The 21,095-nt window shown below is 38.2% G+C and overlaps 1 protein-coding gene across 4 annotated transcripts; it reads right to left on the bottom strand.

The window, feature by feature from the left end:
• Positions 1-2,320: 2,320 nt before the first annotated feature.
• LOC139126928 (ATP-dependent DNA helicase PIF1-like) lies at positions 2,321-19,224 on the bottom strand. Of its 4 annotated transcripts, XR_011550874.1 has the most exons (8): positions 14,414-14,591; positions 12,035-14,124; positions 10,908-10,949; positions 10,246-10,452; positions 6,522-6,584; positions 5,948-6,002; positions 4,819-4,988; positions 2,321-2,652 (listed from the first exon to the last, which is right to left on the bottom strand). XR_011550874.1 is itself a non-coding variant. In XM_070692846.1 (4 exons), exons 2-4 carry the CDS (start codon positions 17,413-17,415, stop codon positions 13,449-13,451), a joined length of 1,377 nt encoding a protein of 458 aa, XP_070548947.1. In that variant the 5' UTR covers positions 17,416-18,047; positions 19,162-19,224; the 3' UTR covers positions 11,926-13,448. The 4 variants fall into 4 exon arrangements, 1 of the variants encoding a protein (XP_070548947.1); XR_011550872.1 differs by lacking the exons at positions 2,321-2,652; positions 4,819-4,988; positions 5,948-6,002; positions 6,522-6,584; positions 14,414-14,591 and adding exons at positions 16,299-16,465; positions 16,882-18,047; positions 19,162-19,224 and having other exon boundaries at positions 10,336-10,452; XR_011550873.1 differs by lacking the exons at positions 2,321-2,652; positions 4,819-4,988; positions 5,948-6,002; positions 6,522-6,584; positions 14,414-14,591 and adding exons at positions 16,299-16,465; positions 16,882-18,047; positions 18,371-18,534 and having other exon boundaries at positions 10,336-10,452.
• Between the last annotated feature and the right edge of the window lie 1,871 nt (positions 19,225-21,095).

The raw sequence follows: 21,095 nt of genomic DNA on the forward strand, positions 1-21,095 counted from the left end.
TCTGACTGACCATAGTTGAATTTTTAGCCTATTGATGATTTTACATTTTTCAAGCTCATTTGCATATTTTTGGTGATAATGACTTCATTTGAACAAAATCCCATCTACGGCCAGCATGTATCTACACATCAAATAGCAAAGGTGATACTTGCAGTGGTATTCAAGATTTGGCATTGGATGGACATACATACATGCATACATACCCACATACAGACGCCATGGCCGACTAACCCATTTATATATACACACCAAATGGAAGCTAAAATGAACCCCTCCCCCCACCAAGTCACCAAGTTTACAGTAAATGCTCTTTTAACTCTTTACTTGATCAAACAAACAAACAAACACACTGTAACCTCTGTAAAGAGCCATAACTCTGAAGGTCTTGACCTTGCCTTTATTATCAAGATATTTTTGCTCCAATACTAGCATTCAATAAATGGTGCTGGAGGCACGTTTTTTGAGTTTGTACAAACCTTTCGGAGGAAAAAATTATGCTGTATGTTTGTACAAACCTTTTTGAGGAAAAACAGCTGTATGTTTGTACAAACCTTTTTGAGGAAAAATTGAGAAGTTTGCGACTGTTTGTTGTTGGATGTCCGCTCGCCTTTCTTATATACAATCTTATTATAATTTGCAAGTCAGTGGTCCTAGATAATCCCAAAACTTGACGTTGCCGTAAGCAACATATTGTGTATTGTGGGAGTGAAGGTTCACTCCTGATGTCCTTCATATTTCAGGTTACATCAAACATTTGAGCCTAAAATTGGTTCCTCAGAGACCTTCCATGATGTGTATGATACGTACTGCCAAGCAGTGGCATGTACTAGTGAAACACCCCTACCCATTGGCATATTTGGAAAGACTGTGATGAAGACATTTGAACCTGTGATACAGAGGTGCAGACACAGAATTAAAGGCATACCATCTACTATATACAAAAATCTCTCAAAAAAAGAGGGTTCTCTCATTCATTGTGGATTTGAACAATTGAAGAGTGTCCTGGCTGCTAACCCACACTATGCCATTCTATCTACATCAAATACACACATCAGGTGTGCAACTGTCAGTGCAGTGTCAATCAATAGTAACAGACTTCTTAAAGAGATAAAATTTCCAGTACTGGAAAGTGAATATCTATCTGAGGAACACCGAGATTGATCATAGCAGTATAGGAGTTCGAAGTCAAATTGAGTTCAACAGCCAGGCGGTCAATGCCCTTCTAAGTGCAGTTAGACAGAGTACTGTCTGCATTGGATACAATGTTTGTGAAGATGTCTCTACTTCATCAGATATCTATCAGTGCCAGGTAGAAGGTGGACCTTGCCATACAAGAAGAAGATCTCCTGCATGTCATGGCTTCCTTCAATACACTGCTAGAGCAGCAAATGACATCTGCGTGGCCTGCAAGAGACACCAAATTTACACTCTGAAGAAAAAGAGTGAAAATATAGAAAATGGATTAAACTCTGGCGAACACCTTTTACAACTATCTGAGGACGACGAGCTTGATCTGAGGGAGATCATAAGACAGATAAGTCCGCACCTGGCAGAAAAACAACAATTAAAGGTTTTACTGCAGTCCCAGTTAGATAATGTTGAAAAAGCAGATCATCGTCACAACAAATGGGATCCCAGGTTTGAAAAACAAATTTGTAGCGATGCCAAACTTACAGTAATAATGTCTGGCGTAATCCTTATTGAAATACTGAACGAGTCTAGTAGCTGTCATTATTCACAATTGTCTGTCGTCAATCAAAAAATGCTGAATGGGGATGGGTGGGGGGGGGGAGGTATGTACTCAAAATTTTGGAGAGTGGTAAGTTTTCTAAGTATCACCAAATTGCATTATTTCAACTTGAAATTTCAATAAGTTTTTCCATTCCCCCCCCCCCAAGAAATTCATTTGCAGTTGCTAATTGGGCAGGCGGGCACACATTTCTACTGTTTTATTTTACCAGTTAACATGCCTAGCTTTAAGGTAGCTTCAAACTGTCCATAATTTTTGCAATGATATCACTACCACAGGTTCATCTCACTGACAAAGGATACTCAAAGTGTTTGGTGAAGATTCATTGCTTACAGGAATGAAAATATTAAATGTTTATTTGAGGCAGAACATTGGAGTCTTGGCTTGCTATTTGAAATTTGGTGTTAAAGATCATGATATATCAGAATGGAAAGGGTGGTAAATAATGACAGCTCCCTAATGATGACATAAGTCATGTTTACTTTTTATCTTGGCATTAGCAGCTTCCTTCTTTCCCTTCAGTTGTTGAAGTTTTGAAATTGAAAGTCATAACCGTTTCTTTTTTTTAATATGGTGTGTATATTACTATATATTATACAGAATCATTAGGTTGTGTCTGTCAATATGGGCGAAGAGTCCAGCGGCGTATGACCACTTGAAAGACAGTGGGTATTTGATCTTGCCGTCAAAACGTCTACTGTCATATTACAAAAATGGAATCCAACAGAATGCTGGCTTTGATGACAAGATGTTTCGGTGGATGTCACGAGAAGCTGAAAGGTTGAGGGTTCCATCTCATGGCTATCATGGAGGTTTGATCTTCGATGAGATGAGTATTCAGGTAAGTACATTTGTCTTGACGTCACCACAGTCACTGCAAATAGCCAAGTATATCTGGATACCTGAAATTAAGAGACAATAAAACATGGGAAAGAAGTTTTGATACACATGTACAGCCATTTGTAGTCTTAAAGAAGAAATTTAATTGTACTTCCGTTTAATTCCGTTTAATATCAGGAGGACCTTCAGATCATTAAATGCGGCAATGTCTGTAGGCTAATCGGATTTAAAGAAATATCTGAAGATGCAAAGTATATGGATGTGTTGAGAAATGGTGAGTATCTTGCAACATAGACAGTATAAAGTTTCAACTGTCTGTTAGTCAAGCAAATGGGTGTAAGAATTGCTCACATGGTGATACATGCATGTAATTTCCAAGAAATGTTCACAAGGACATACTTTACAATTTCAGAGCAGGAGCCACCAAGATTTCTGTGTTGCATGGCAATGGTTGCTAGGCAAAGCATTTGCCTTAGCAACCGACAGCAACGATGCAGTTTCTGAACTACTATAAGCTTTTATGACAATGTACTTTATTTATTTTCCTATATATTCACTCCTAAAATGGTTCAACAGATTACAAGATAGCAAAAAATGTGATAATCTCCACTTTTGACGTTAATTAAACCCCCAAAATTGTTACAATTACTTGAAAACGTCTTGTTCAAGTCATCGCTTTGCCTTTTGTGAAAATATTATGGATCATATAAAGTAAAGATAGCATAGATATGCTGGTATACCACTTTCATATGAGATCCTTTCTGCCCAACCACAATGAATACAAGACGAGTCACCAACTCCACAAGAAGAGAGAAGTAAGAGCTCAAACACGGACACTGACAAGTGCCTTCCCATAGGCCTCTTCACATTAAAAAGAGCTACAAACTGACTGTCTAGTCAGTACAGCTCCATATAGCCCGTACATCAAAATGGAAGACATTAAAAGAGCACTGACAATCAACTGTGATATTATCGAAAACAATAGTGTTTTGGCCGCCCAGTTTCCACAAAAGCCAACAATACCATATATGAGAAACAATAATTTAAAAGATACATTGATCAAAACCAAAATGAACATAGCAAATAACATAGCAACATTAGATATAAAAGCAGAAATCACTAAAAAGCATGCAACACTGCAGTTTTCTTTTGGTGAAACTGAAGGATCGCCAACATAATTAAACATAGACCACATAGATCCAAATATACTGCTTCCCATTCCCTCTTAACAGAACAACATTAACTCACTCAAGCATTAGTACACGAAAACAATTGGGATACTATACAAAATCAAGCGACTGATGAAGGGACCACATTTTCAGAGTCTCGAAACGCTCGGCAAAATGGATCATCCATTAAAGAATTTAACACTACAGATCCAAGGGTGTCTCTCACCATAGCATTCCCCAAATAAGGCCACACATATAAGTGAAAAATTAAACACAAAGTGAACGATTCATACGAGATCTACACTTGCATAAAAACTAGTTTGATGTGAGGAGCTGCATTTTTATAGCCTGACTTGACCTAAATTGGATTTTATGCCATATAATTCTTGTGTATGATATCCAAATGAAAAGCTACATGTTTTTTAGAACAAGGAGTCAAAAAAAAAAACAACAGCACCTCACAGTTTGTCAGAAACTGCATTGTTGCTGCCGGTTGATAAGGGAAATGATTTGCCTAGCAACCGTTTCTATGCAATACTGAAATCTCAGTGGCTCCTGCCCTGAAATTGTACAATAGGTCTTTGTGAACTGTTGTGGAAAGTTTTATGGTTGTATCACTCTGTGAGCAATTCTTGTCCTATTTAGCACAGAGTGCCTATACTAAATGTTTGCCGCCTCTCACTCTAATACTATTATTTACCCTATGGAGCCCAGCTCATTTGCATAACAACACACAGTGGAGACCAGAACTTGCCACTCAATTAACAAAATTGTGACTGGTAGTGATTTCATTTCTTCAATATCATTAAAAATGAGCTAAACTGACAATAGCAATAAATATTCAAATGATTAAGCTAAAAAATGGGCTTTCAAATGATACTACAATGAACAAGAAAACAAAAAAATTCCATTACACTTTACACCTCACTGAATACGTTGGAATACTGTTGAGGGCAAATTTCAAATTCTTTTTAGACTCCAACCATTGGAAGCCATGCTCAGCAACACTATTAAGATTTAGGAAAGTGTAAGTGTAGGTGTTTAAGTTTTTACATTTACCTTTTTTTTCACTTTGATGTTCAGGAGGAAACAGGATTGCAATGGCCACACATGTACTGCAACTCGTCTTTCTTGGAGATACTGGTTTCAAGTTTCCAATTGCACATTTTCCAACGACGGAGATTACAGCCCCAGAGTTGTTTGACATATTTTGGAGGTGTGTTGGTTTGCTGAAAGATTGGCAATTCAATGTAAGTAGACTGGTCATCCTTTGTGTGAAATCAACATTATACACAGGGACTTGTTGAAACAGGATTTTACACTGAACTTCAAAATTAATGTCAAGTATGCACATATGCTTGGTTTTACAGATGTTCTTAAACTTTACACACTACCTTTCTGCAAGGAATAATCATAGAAATTGCAATGCATTGTGGGACACATTTGACAGAAGGGAGGAGGCATAAACATCCAAAACAATGGTCCTAATTACATAACAACCCCCAACACTTCTTGTTGAATGTATCCCAGAGCACTGCACCTTCCAACATGGCGGGAACTCATTTCTTCTCTATAATAGTCCTTCCCAGCCCACTAAGAAAGAAATGTTCATCTAAGTGTCATCACACTTCTGAATCGGTTTGGAAAGTTGGTTTGCTATTTACAATCATTGCAGGAAAGATGTTGGCATTCATATGCAGTTGTACTTTGATCACTTGCTAAAATGCATGCCTTTTGAAATTCATTATTACAGGTCAACTATGGATGCTTTGATGGTGCTTCAAGCAATCGTTCATTTGTAAAACTCCATTTCAAAAACACGCATCCAAAGGAATTACAGTTCACAGTGCCAAATATATATGACTCAAATAAGGAAATGATTTCATATTTGATCCATCAGTAAGTAGAAACAATTACCATGAATTTATATAAAGTTCACTTTTTTCACCATTTGTGGAACTTGATAGTGCCAAAACAGCATTGTTTTCTCAGTTGTAGTTGACAGCTTGATTTCTCTACCTACCCAAATGGCGAAAAGGTGACAAAGGCAAAACCTGTTAACCACACATTTTTTTTATCATGATGACCATGGTAAACCTTGTATGTCATGTTCTATACAAAGCAAGTAAACAATAACAGGTCCAAAAGTCTGATAAGTTAAACTAATGATGTTTTTTGCTTTACTTACCTTTATATTCTGTACATTGGTAACCACAATTTAAATATCATGTGTATCTGGGTACCTGTTGAAGTTAAAGGTTGCATTTAGTACAGATAAAATAAAATGAGATGTTGTTCAGTGTATGGTTGTGCAATCTCAGTGTAATTCAAGCCCAAGTGTCCAGGGGACAAAGATCTAGAAAGACGACCATAATTTTTCTTACAGCATGAATTTAAGAAGATTCGAAACAACATTCTCAAAAGTAGCAGGAGACAAGGACCAAGGCACTTGGTGCATGGAGACCATGACATCATATGGTACCATTGGGTTAGAGCATATGAATGGGACCTTAACACCAATCCTGTAAGGATTCACTTCAAACTGACAGAAGAACACTTGCACCCAGATCAAACTGCAAAGATGAGGAATCACCTAGCAGAGGAAGTTCTCAACAAGGACATGCTTTACTTAATGCTTGTAAGTTACATTAAAATGGTCCAAGTCTTTCAAATGGTAATCATTTCTGACATTTGTGCTCTGTTCAGTCTACCAGAGTACTCACGAAACAGGATGGATCCGAATTATTCAAATACTAACTTACCATGTGTGCAAATCCATTTAGCCTTTGCTTTCATAGGTTTTCTCCATACTCTCCAACAAGATGCTAAAACAGAGAAACATTTTAGATGATTAAAAAAGGTTTCTTCACGATAAATCTGCATAAATTTCACTTAAAGGGACAAAGTTGCTCTTTTGAACCTTTTGTGATATCATAAATACAGGGAATACTTGTATAAAATCACTCCTTGTGCAGAATAATGTCAGTACAGAACCTCAAACTGTCAAAAATGACCCCTTTGCAGTGTGAAAAGTGGTGATTTTGTGTGTGACATCTACAAATCACAAATGTAGATGGAATGAACTTCTCCTTCCTAAGTGTGTTTCCTTTGACAAATAAACGTTGCCTAGGCAGTGTGCATGACAGCTATTATCCTATCTACATGAAAGGAATCCACACTCTGAGATCTCATTACAAGCCCCATCAAGTCTGAACATTATGTAACACTGGATATCCGGTGCAGTCTATAGATGAAAAGTCATTCAACACTGAATAAATGGTAGAAACCTTTTATTTTTCAGTTGATGTTTAGATCTTGTTTATCTATTGGCAGAGTAGAGATAGTGTACAGTTAGCCAGTTTCTCAGTGTGTTACAAGTAGAACAAGTCATCGTTGATGACACAGTCCCCACTTGTTAATGGGTGCTTTGATTACAGGTCCTCAGAGAGGATAGAGTCCTCTTCATTAGGTCTGTGATAAAAATACTTTTGAATAAATTCGCTTGATACATGTCTGAGTTGTAGTTCAGGAGATGAAAAAATCGTAATAAATGGCCACATGGTGGCCATATTGGATCGAATCACAAAACAAATCAATGTGCATATGTATGACATTGGTCAATCTCCTTGTACCAACTTTGAATAAATTCCCTCGATACATGTCTGAGTTATGGTTCTGGACATGAAAAAATGTCATAAAATGGCCACACGGCGGCCATATTGGATCGTATCACAAAACAATTTATGTGTATAGCTATGACATTGGTCAATGTCCTTGTACCAACTTTGAATAAATCTGTAGAAACATGCCTGAGTTATGACTCTGTACATGAAAAAATCGTAATAAAATGGCCGCCTGCTGGCGGCCATATTGGATCGTATCACAAAACAAATCAATGTGCATATGTATGACATAGGTCAATGTCCTTGTACCAATTTTGAATGAAATTGCAGTGTTCTCCCCAGGATCAAGCAAAAGCGTAGCGGCTAATTTGCATAATCATTTGCATATCATTAATTTATATTTGCATATGGATATAAGCTTGCACATGCACCCAAGCATTCATGTACACTCACAACAAAATGCAATGGTAACACACAAGTATGCAATTTGAACATCATGGAAACTCTTTATTACACTTAAATAAATCATCACAGTATAGTACAATTGCAATTAAAATAGAAGATTCAAACAGTAACAGCAAGTTCAGATTGAAAGCAAGAAATGGTTCGTCTGATTGGAGTTTCATTATTACATAGGCCCTATATTGCTAATAAAATTGTCAAAAATTGCCAACAAAGGAAAATTCATAAGTTTAAGCTTGACACAATTCAAATGTAATTGAGTTTTATATCATTTTTGAACGACAAACACCGCGAATAATGTTTCATCAAGGAGATCAATTTCAACCGCGCCCCCCCCCCCCCCCCCCCCCCCCCGGTAACTACCACTGCCACTGAACATCGTCGTTCGATTCTTGATTTTAAAATAACACCAAGATGATCACAAGACATGAACTAAGTACGACTAGAATCACTCGAAAATCAGGTGTAAAATCTTTCAGAGAACGTGTCACTGAGTGGAACCACACGCGACGCCAGGATCGATGTCAACACGTTATAAACACGTCGGCCAACATGGCCGCCGCCATATTGGAATTTATGCAATGTGATCGCGATCGTGATCGTACTCCGAGTCTCGGACAAAAAAAAAGATCATCGTTGTAAAATCATAATCAACCTAACTAGTCAACTGCTTCTTTTGTTTCTTTTGCTGTCCATTTCGTTGATCAAAGCATGGGAATGTGATCAAAGCCCCGCTAGTGCTACACCGCCTAACTCTGTGAGTACTTGTCCTCGATGTATACCGACTAAAGGTCTTTGTTGGTCGTAATAGTCATTTGTAGAATGAAAACTTGTGAACAACCCAGCCGATTCTTCTATTGTTTTAACGTTCCTCTCAACACTTACGGACAAGTTATCGGACGCATACCATACTTCACACCTTCCACTCTTCCACGAGGTTGAAAGTTGCAGTGAGCGCTAATGTGTAGACAATGCATGCAACAGCTGGTAGCTACGCAGAGCGCTAGCGTGTGAACTAAAGGATGGCGGGAATATTTTAAAGCGTAGCGGGGAGAATCAAAGCGTAGCGGGGAGAGGCGAAAGCGTAGCGGGACCGCTACGCTAAATGGCCTGGGGAGAACACTGAATTGGTTGAGATATGCCTGAGTTATGGCTCTGTACATGAAACAATCGTAACAAAATGGCCACCTGGCGGCCATATTGGATTGTATCACAAAACAAATTGATGTGCATAGCTATGACATTGGTCAATGTCCTTGTACCAACTTTGAATAAAATCTGTAGAAACATGCCTGAGTTATGGCTCTGTACATGAAAAAATCGTAATAAAATGGCCGCCTGGCGGCCATATTGGATGGTATCACAAAACAAATTGACGTGCATATGTATGACATAAGTCAATGTCCTTGTACCAATTTTGAATGAAATTGGTTGAGATATGCCTGAGTTATGGCTCTGTACATGAAACAATCGTAACAAAATGGCCGCCTGGCGGCCATATTGGATCGTATCACAAAACAAATTGATGTGTATAGCTATGACATTGGTCAATATCCTTGTACCAACTTTGAATAAAATCTGTAGAAACATGCCTGAGTTACGGCTCTGTACATGGTCAAAATCGTAATAAAATGGCCGCCTGCTGGCGGCCATATTGGATCGTATCACAAAACAAATTGATGTGCATATGTATGACATAGGTCAATGTCCTTGTACCAATTTTGAATGAAATTGGTTGAGATATGCCTGAGTTATGGCTCTGTACATGAAAAAATCGTAACAAAATGGCCGCACGGCGGCCATATTGGATCGTATCACAAAAAGAATCGACGTGCATATCTATGACATTGGTCAATGTCCTTGTACCAACTTTGAATAAAATCAGTTGAAACATGCCTGAATTATGGCTCTGTACATGAAAAAATCGTAATAAAATGGCCGCCTGGCAGCCATATTGGATCGTATCACAAAACAAATCGACGTGCATCTGTATGACATATGAAGTAATCCTTGTACCAAGTTTGAATGAAATCGCTTCAGGCATCTCTGAGATATCTGCGTGAACGGACGGACGGACGCACGCACGCACGCACGCACACACGCACGCACGCACGGACGCACGCACACACGCACGGACATGACCAAACCTATAAGTCCCCCCGGACGGTGTCCGTGGGGACTAAAAACAACAGGAACAGCTCTAGATGTAAAAAAATTCATGAAATAAAAAGTAAAAAAGAGATACTTTGTCCCTTTAAAACAACTTTCTAGATTTTTTTCTTCGTATAATTTCTGATTGATTGATTGAATGAATTAAGTGACATTTTGTGGTAACAAGATTAGCAAACATTGTTTTCCAAAGACATTTTCCAAGATGGTTTCCTTTTTATATGTTACTAACCAGATATCTAAATCCAATTCTAGGCGTATCAAAAGTCACTTCCCACTGAGCTTGACAGGTGGCATCTTAACAAGACGATAGAGTTACTGGAGCAGACATCCCAATTGATTGATAATTTTCGAGATCTTCGTCCCATTAAGGAATATGACGACACCAGGCTTCATGAGAATATGAACATCTTGAGATGGTTTTCAGACTGGGAAGCTACTGTAATGGATGATGACAGCATGTCACCCGAAGAGAAAAAGAGAAGCTTGCTGTCAAAGGAAACACGGGACGATCTGATCAGCTTGATCTTGGGCTTTGATAGATTATGCAAAAATAAACTTGGCCAGTGTCGTGGGGGATACATTATTCCTGGGCGGGTTAACTCTGATATAGTCGAGAATATTTTTTGCTCTCAACGTAGTATGTCAAATGGTGGATGTACAAATCCAAATTATACACAGTATGGTAAAAGTATAAACACCATCATTTTAACGCAAGGTATTCTATCAAAGAAATCAAATGTTAAAGTTGTCAACAAATCTGGCTACTCAGCATTGCCATACCATATGCACACAGGAGAGCCCCTCAAACCATCAAAGAAGAGAAAAATACACCTTGTATCAAAATGATCTACCTTTGGTTTGAGCTAAAAAAATATAGACATTTACACCTACCTTAATTCCTGTACTTTGCAACCTGACTGCTTTGAGGATAATCTGTAATGCCAAAAAAATCAATATTAATAGACAATAGAGATGACAACTTTTAATTTCTGCTGCACAATTTGTTGGCTATTTACTAATAACATCTTATTGTTCAATAGGAAGAAACTGTTGACATTCAATTGTACTGCTTTGCTTGTTTCACATATGAAAAAAATGAATATTAAAGAAAATAAAGATGTATAACAGCAGTTAAAGGCCCATGAGCTGCAACTCTCCGAAAATGTCCAACCTCAAGATACCTAGAAATTCATTGTTATCTATAAATTTAACGATATAGTCATTAACTATGCCTCATCAACTTTCACTTTTGGCAGATTAGACAGGAAATTGGACAGATTATTGTTCATTTTGAATTTCACGCCATTTTCAAAATCTCACCATATTATGTAAAACACGTAGGATTTTTCGTCAAATCGGAACGAATCCCTTTCCTGTCTTTTCAGTGGGTAGCTCCATGTTGTATTTGCAAAGATTCAAATGTGTACATGCACCATTTACACTGCTCATCAAATAATTGTATGTGGGTGGCCATATTTGGGTGCGGCACCGTTTTATTATTTGTCTAACTGAAACCTGCCCATACAGTCCAACTCGGTGGATAATTATGCTTGAGTAAACGTCTCTGAGTAAGAATGTTTGTATGAACTAATTTTTATCTGAATATAAAGTCATGAAAATAATGTCAAAAGTTGCAGCTCATGGGCCTTTAACAGTAACTAACATGGCTGATCATTTACAATTGTGTTCTGTGGTGAAATTCAATATTGTAAGGAGTCAAACAAGCAGTGGTTTCGTTAAAAGCCCACCGCCGGCCATATGGTTGGCTGTAAGACAATCTCAAGACAGTCTTGGCCGGCTATAACCTTGAACCCATAGCCGTCAGCAACATTTCGCTGGTAATAAATTCAGTGTATTGGCAAAAGTTGGTCGCCTATATTTTTTAAATGGTCGCCTGCTTCAAAATTTAGTGAAACCCCTGAACAAGAAACTACAGTCCATACATGAATACAAAATTTGTCAGAAATTTGCCAAGAGATACATACATGTATTTTGGATGTTTAACTGCTGAATCATACCTTTTGGAATCAAGTTGCTATGGGTCAGGTACCACAATACACAGTCTTCCTCATGATCCAGGCCTGTATGGTTGTCATTACTCCACATTCATAGTCCAGCAGTAGAATATCTTGGGTCCTATGGTGAAATATTCCTATGCAGGACAACCAACACATTTTGAACCCTTCCGTATAGTCTTAAGGCTCTTGAATATAAACAGTGTCTTCTAATCCTCCACTCTTATTGGCGGTATCTTCTGTGCAGGTTATCCCAAATACATTAGGATTCGGCATTCCCGATGACTCCACAATAGTTTTTGAAAGAGCATCCTTCAAATTTCTCACAGTGGACCTTGTGTTGAACTTAATGTTGTAGGCCCTGCACAGTAACATCAATTCACTTTTCTTAAAGTGCACCTTGTCAAATAGGTTTTATCAGCTTCAAGATGCTCAACAAGTTTTGTGTGGCTTGTGAATTTGTTCTCGGATAAATCATTTGGAATTTCTTGGAAAGTCATCACCTGTGCTCTCTGTTTGTCAATCTGTTCTTTACAGATGGCTTGTCTAAGGGGCACACTTTTCTTCTTCTTCAGTTTCCTGAGCAATTCTTTACGAAACTGATTATTGGCAACATTCATATATGATGTTACAACCTGCGTATATAATTCAACTATGGATGAGCTCAAAGCAACAAGTTCTGTACATGTATCATTGCAGACATTAGAATATTGTCCCTCCTTCTCTAAACTGACTGGAGTTCTGTAATTTGAAAAGATCTGAATCCATGACTGGAAAAGATCTTTACTTTCAAGTATTAATTTCGTACTTCTAACCAAAACATTACCTACAGACTCGCGGAGTAATTCAAAGGTCTGTACTTGGTCTCTCTCTCTCTCTATTTGACAAAAGAAATCAAATGTTGCATCACTAACATGTGTTAGCCTACCCATGGAATACTGTCTTCGTTGAACACCTTCAAGTGTATCTTTATATTTGGTATTTTGTACAAGTTCATCATAGGGTGTCTCTAGATATGAAAGTAGATCAATCAACCTGTTTGTGTCTTTGTTTACTTCAATCATTCTTCTGGAGTATAAATTTCTCAAAACTTTAGCTTTCAAACGTTTTCTCAACTTGGAAACACATCTTCCAGCTAAGTATCTTAAACTGCCCATGCCATCAGTTGACATCTTGTCAACGTTTGCATTTCCTTTTACAGGCTGCTGGTTTTCAACAGAGTCTTTCAGGTGCGACAATTTAAGTACTGAGGTTTTGATTGATGTATGAATCTTTGTCATGACACTTTCTTCATGGGTACTGAGCGAATTCTTACAAAATAGTGACAAACACACATTTGTATACTCTCTGCATGTCAAATAAGAAAAAAAGGATGCTGAGAAGGCAGTAAAATCTCGGGTTTCAGCCTTTTTCCTTTTCAAGCAGTTAACTCTAAACAATTCATGAATAGTTTTCCATTGCTGTTCACAAAATTTCTGCAACACATGTTCATCTGCAGCAAGACGTTGAATAACTCTGTTTGTTCTTTCTGGTTCTCTGTTTCTGGGTTTTTGAATGTGATGTCCTGCAATATACTTATCCCTGAAAAATTAGGTGGAATAATGGTATCAGTTATTGTTTCTTCCATGTCAGGAACCCCCTCATTCTCTTCAGATAATTGTACCATAGGATCTGTGCTTTCAACCTCTTCAGGACCAAGTTCACATGATGAATCACTGTTGAATGACTCGCCATCAGAATCAGTGTTGCAGTCAGCTGCACTCTGCTCCAAGTTTTCTGTTACCTCTTGTGTATTTGATTTGCAACATGCTTTGTCAATAGAAGGGGTAACTGGATGTTGTCGAAGATAATCATAAATTATGGGTGGCTGAACAGGACAGTGCCGTTGCTTAAAGTTTATAATTCTCAGGTTATGAAGCGACCTAACCCTGCTTACAGCTACTCCTAACTGTCCAGGGTTACTGATGCATTTGCAATCCACAACAACCGAATCAAGTGTCATTCCCTGGCTCTTGTGAATGGTGAGACAATATGCCAAACGTAGTGGAATCTGACGTCTTGTAGCAACCTCTTTACCCAGCTCCTTGTTGTATCTGTAAAAAAGAGAAACACCAGTGTTACTGCACTTTACTGTCATAATAATATGTGTGACTAACAATCACTACCAGGGTATGCATGGTTTACTAATATAGTAACCCCTTGACTACCAATGCCTATGTAACCCTATATACCAGAGCCAATCCACACAATATTATACAGGGGTTAAAAATTCCAGTAGCCCGACGTCCCGGACTTGCTAATTTCACCATCGGGCAATCTATTTCAATTTACCACAAGCCCGCGGCCTTACAACATCGGGACTAAGCAGAATAATTTTATTACCTTTGTGCTGAATTTTAATCTCCGAAATGCAAATCCAGTACAAACCCTCTCGTAAAAACATCAACATTACCAGTTGGTGAAGGTTGGCCAAAGGATAAAAAAATGACAAGTTGAAGCGTCGCTTTATGCCCTCCTGGTCCGAACAATGGGCACTCTTTGTCGGCAATGTCCTGATGTATCTGATAAAACTGGTGCACTAACTTCAGGGTGGACCCACTGAAGTCTTATAAACAAGTCATCGTTGATGACACAGTCCCCGCTTGACTATTTTGTTATAATCTTTGGTATCTAGGTAGCTGTGAAATGACATTGATGCAACTTGCATCAGGTCTGTGACTTGCAAAATAAAGTAATCTGAACAACATTCTGGAGTGGTATGAGATCAGGTACGTTGATGTAATCGGCCACTTTGGATCATATGAAAACAAATTAATGTGCACATGTACATGTATGCCAAAGCACTTTATCTTTTTATCGAGTTTCAATGACACCATACTGAATCATATCCTGAAATACACTGACATGCATATGTAGGCCAATTTTTGCAAAATTTGAACAAATCCGTTCAAGGATATTTGACTTATGGTTCAAAGACACGAAAAAATCACAACAAAATGTCCGTCTCAGGAAATTTTAACCCCTGACATAGGGTTAAAAATGGATTTGGTCTGTTAACAGGTACTTGTGTTTGATAAGTTTCTATCTGACCAAGTAAACCATATGATTTTTGAACCCTCATTATTTTCTTTAAATAAAAAACATGTTTTGGATAATTTTATCACAAAATCTATCACAAGACCTGTCGTGTGACAAAAATAGCCAGTGAAACAAAAGGAAAACGTTTCCCCAGCAAAACTTGTGCTTTGTAAATATTGATATAAAATGTTATGGACAAATATGACTCTATATTGTATTTTTCACCATAATGAAACATGTCCTTCATCGTAACTAATTTTTATGTAAAAATATGAACAAAATTATTAAAATAAGTTCTCATTGTGATGATATTCCTATTGTTATGATTATGAAAATCATATTAACCTTTTGAGGTCTAGTCAAGGGTCAATTGTTTGGCAAAATTTGTGTCCAAACTTTGATTTGTGAGGGATCAAGGTCATTCACGTCACCTATGGATATCGTACCTGAAATGCGTACCATAGATTTGTTAAAGTTCAATACCAAAGAAACTGTACATCCCTACTGTTTTATGCTGTCTTTTTCCAGCACTCAAGGTATATAAGTATACATTATAGTGTCGGATAAAGACGGCACCCATGGTGACCAAGGGGTTAAGCAGAGGGGTACATGGGCCTCAAGAGTTTTAACGACATACAGTTAAAAACAGAGGGCTAGGCCAAAACCCCTAACCCCTGAAATGATATTTTGAAGTGAAAAAAATTAAGAGTTACTTACTAATAACCTGTCACTTTCTCACAAAGGAAGTGCGTGTTCATTTGGAAGGTGCCATGTATGGGGCAAGATTCGCTTACTATTTTTTGAAACACCTGACAACACTTCCCAGTCTTTTTTTGCCAGAAGACAATATAATATTATCTGTCTTCAAGGACCTGACTTTGTTGTGTGTTTTGTGGACTGTCTGTGCTATGCCCTTTTCAGACTGGTTGTCTGTGCAACTGGCCATGTAAACACTGTATTTCTGACCTATGAACTTTAGAATATGGATGGGTATGATCACAAATCTTTAAATACACCCAACAGTTCCTAACAAAAGGTATCTAGGTGGTAATCATGACGTCATTTTCTGATGTTTATCAGCAGGACATAAACTAACCTACATCTAGCAACTTTACAAACTACTAATATACTAGATTTAACGACTGATTTAATAATCAGAATACTGTAGCTATACATTAACTGCACCTACCTTGAGAAAGCTTGATATGTTATCACAGCCGTTGACTCTATCTGATCAAAGTAGACATGTACTTTTTCTGGCCCATTCTTCATGACAGTTCCTCTGAGACCATTGACAAGATATTTTGACATATTCTTTACAAGCATGACTGGTGCCCCTTCTTTTAATCGGACAACCTAAAAAAAAAATTGGGACCATTGAGTGCTAGTACAGCGAAAAAAATTTCTATCTAGAGGACACACTGGAAAATAAATTCACGTGTACTTGACATCCACATGCAGCCTCTCACAGTGAAGTTATATTTGTGCACATACCTCTGAGAACATTCACATGAAGGAATTTTTATCTAAATGTAAAATCAAGAAATTGATGTTCAAAGCTGCAGCTCATTAGCCTTTAGGACCAACAAATGCAAACAAAAAACCTGCAGGGTCTGTGACACCCAAAAAGATATGAAAAATGACGCATAGCTTTGATTTTGCATTTTATGTAATTTTCTGCAGATAATAAGTAGATTATTTTGAGAGAGCTGTCAAACAAAGGATTAAACCACACAGTTGATTGGCGTGAATTTTGTTCCATTAATACATACCTTCGGGACAGGTAACCTATTCAAAAGCAGTGGATCACCAACATCTTCAGAGTGATATTCAGTCACTTCACCAGCTGTATCCATCAACTGCTCTGCGTTGTGTAAATCAACCTCATAGTTGGTGGCGTACAATTGTACAGGCTTTGCATCAAGGGGCAGTGGTCGATCAAGTGATCTTATTAGTCGTTCAGATGTAAAAGAAACAGTTCCCTTTGAACACTCGTGTACCATGGTAATAAAGTCATTTTCTGACTGCCTCAGGGTTTTGGTCAATGTTACAATATGTGGAACAGCTTTAACAAATAACTGGGACTGAAATACATATAGACCATTGTCACCATAATGACGGTTTGGCACAGGTTTTAATTGGAAGAAATCGCCACTAAAAATGCATTGCACACCCCCCATAACTGTACTACTACTACGTATCTGCCGTAAGACAGACTCCACTTGTTCAAACACCTTGACACTTAACATAGAAATTTCATCTATCACCAGGACATCCATGGATTTTATCTTCTGTTTACACTCCATATACAATGAGTCGTTTTCAATTTTAGATACAATTTCGTCACTTTCGAATCTACCATCACCCAGACAAAAAGTAGAATGAACAGTCCTTGCATCCACATCTTTAAGCAGCAATGCTGCAAGACCTGTAGTTGCCGTAACAACCACATTTTCCCCTCTCTTTCTTAATGTTCTAACAATATCCCTAATTTGAAATGTCTTCCTGTTCCAGCTTGGCCTGTCAACAACAAACTGTGGCCATCAGTAGCCAACTGTAAGGCAGCCATTCTATGATTGACTGACAGAGAAGAGACATCATATACAAAATCTAGCCACACTGATAAATTGGTGGTCCCGCCCAACAAGTCTACTCAAAGAGGCATCAAATACAAAATCTAACAACACTGATAAATGGTGGTCCCGCCCAACAGAACAACTCAAAGAGGCATCAAATACAAAATCTAGCCAAACTGATAAATGGTGGTCCAGCCCAACAGGTCTGATCAAAGAGACATCAAATACAAAATCTATCCACACTGATAAATTGGTGATCCCGCCCAACAGGTCTGCTCAAAGAGGCATCAAATACAAAATCTAGCCACACTGATAAATGGTGGTCCCGCCCATACAGGACTGCTCAGTTCCAACAACATTTTCTGTAAAAGAATGAAAAATTCAAAATAAAAAATGGTACAAAATTGTTTGTATCAATTTGCCTACCAAGTGCGGTCACCACACGGCAGACATGAACCACTGGCACACTGCAACATCATGGCGTTTATTAAGGCAGATCCGCACGTCATTAGGAAAGAAATGGGAGGTTCTTCAACGTTCAAACGAAAAACAAACTTCGATAAGAGGCCTTTAACGAATTCAACAAAACATAATTATACACAACCAAGCTTATTATACACACACAAACATCGCAACTTTTCCTAAAAAAGGTATTAAAACAGCCAACCACACCGGATCTACGCACCAAAATGATCAGTCACAGTCACATGATCCAGACCGGCGTGTTTATCAATGGCAATCGTTAAATTTTTCTCATTTATTGATTTGGTCGACAGAAAAGGGACATCAATACAGAATGGGGTCGCGCTAAGTGGTGATCCCGTCCTACAGGACTGCTCTGCCCCCCCCCCCAAATTTCTGTAAAAGAACGAAAATTTCAAAATAAAAAATAGCAAAAACAATGTTGGTATCAATTCGCGTTGTCCCTATTCTCTTTCACGGATATCCTTTTACACAAATGTCTACTCGATCGCTTTCAGTCCTCTAGGTTTTGCCTAAATCAGGAGATCGTTCAACTTCTGTGAGACTCTCCTCGGCCCGGTGGTATACCCTGACAAGTGATTGAGAAATTTATCACCCAATCTTCCCGCTGCTGTCTGAAGTCAACTCACTGTCGCGCACATCAAAAGATTCACATAAACGGTCAACAGTCTAAAATGTGACTCGACATACAATCATTAAACTGTATTTGATCTTTGGTAGCTGTATGTTATGATTTAGAACGTTCCTATCACGAAAATTGTTAAAGCAAAATGTACCAAGTGAAGTGCGGTCGCCACACATCACACGTGAATAACTCACAGCATCATGGCGTTTATACAAGGCAGGTCTGCACGTCGTCATTTGGATCATTACTGTTTTTCTTCGTGAAAACGAAAAAATCTTTGACAAGAGGCCTTAAATCACTCAACAACACATAATAATACACAACCAAGCTTATTAGACACAATAAATATTGTAAACATCGCAACTTACCCTCAAAAAGGTTTGTACAAACAGCAGACAACCACTCTCCGCAGCGGGTCGACACGCCAAAATCGGCCACGTGATCATATTTGTCAATGGAGAACACTGATCATTTCTAATTCTCCGTACACGCAAACGTAACAATTTAGTTTTGCGAAAAATCGGTAATTTTTCTGCCCAGAAAAAAAGTTGCAGACTTCTCATGACAGAGATTATTTTTAAATGACCATCCACAACATATCATGCCCGAAAGTTAGAGATCCAGACAGCCATTATTGCTGAGTGGAGAAAACGGCCAAAAACTGGTTGCATAACCTCTCTTTGTATTTATGTACTTGATGGCTGCCGCAGTCGACAACTGCATAAGAGATGAGTAAACGTAATGAATGCGCATGCTCAAAAAGATTGCGTTCGCTCCCGACCACGGCCGAGCGAGCTCGAGAGACTCCGATCGCGCTGTCCATTTCCTCGTTCTATCAGCTGGCGGCGCTGTTCAAACTCTGCCAAGCTACAGCTACACTGCCTAGCCTTCATATGCAGTTCGTCTGCCACCGTACCGTACGTCGGCCGACCGTGATGTGTACCACCGTCGCTACGCAAAGACTACTTACCCCAAAGAGCTCTCTCTCTACCGGGTGCATAGGCCTTCGCGTTGCGACTGTGGTTGCACCTGTGTGATGAGTATGCCGTTGTTGGAGACAATCAAAGCAGCCAATAGCTGAATACTCTTACCATTCTCGTAGGGCTTAGACTGCTACACCAAGTCAATGGCATATATCATGTCAAGTAGGCAGTAAATATGTACCCTTTCACTTTGGCTTTGAACTTCAGATGAGGAATGTTATGATTCAACAGACTGTCCAATAATTCCAATAATGAATGCCCAAATTGGCTCATAATGGAATAGAGCACACTTATACTCCATTAAGAGTGATTGTGATAAGTAATGCTCTTCAAATGTTTTCTTTTATATAAATGCACATGCATCATGTGCCTGCCATTTTTTCTAAGGAATTATAATTTGATATTTATCAAAATATCAGTGAAATTCATAATTTTGGAATGTATCACGTTGACAATTGAGGGAATACTGGAAACACAATGTGACACTGATCTCAAACAATGATATATGGTCATGTACAATGTATTGCGCAGTTCAATCTCTACATGGGGAGGAAATATGGGAAAGTACAATGTATGTTTAAAATGTGTTCCTGGTACAGATATAGAACTACATGTGTGCATGACCCCATTATCCACTGGATTTTATAATATTCCTGATAGACCTGTGTAGAGAACTGAAAATACCTGTACATGTGCTCATTGCAGTCATATCAAATCCAGTTTTACAAAATTTACTATTGTGTTCCAGTAGACAATTAGAAGTTTTGGTCATGTTGCCCTGTTTGTGGGGAAAGGTCAACAGAAAGGCTATGCCTATTCAAGCAATAATTTAAGCAAACAATTCAAAGTATGGTCATGGATTGAATGCAATTATGTGAAATTATGGTATTTAACATTGACAATACTTTGTCATTTTTGTGCCTCGTTTCTTTGCATTTTAAACATATCACAGAAAGCAGCCTAGATAATAGAGGATAGACTGATCCTGATTTGACACAGAAGTGGCAAACACTATTTCATGACCAATCAAGTCTCCATATTCTGAAATGACATTGGGATATCACCATATTTAATCAAGTTCAATCTGAATATGTGATCAACATGGCTGATTCACTGTATAAATAACCCACATTAAATTTCAACAAATGCTATATATCCTGCCTTCACAACACAAATGAACACTATCCATTCCAAAGATAGTACCCACGTGGTAAAGCCAATATAAACTTGAAAATGCCACAAGTAGCCATACCAATCAGATGACTGTACCTAAATATTTAAGTATACTAAAATCACTTTTCTGGAATCAAAATTATTAA

The sequence above is a fragment of the Ptychodera flava genome, unplaced genomic scaffold, assembly GCF_041260155.1.
Source record: "Ptychodera flava strain L36383 unplaced genomic scaffold, AS_Pfla_20210202 Scaffold_165__1_contigs__length_46593_pilon, whole genome shotgun sequence".
NCBI classification, from domain to species: domain Eukaryota; kingdom Metazoa; phylum Hemichordata; class Enteropneusta; family Ptychoderidae; genus Ptychodera; species Ptychodera flava.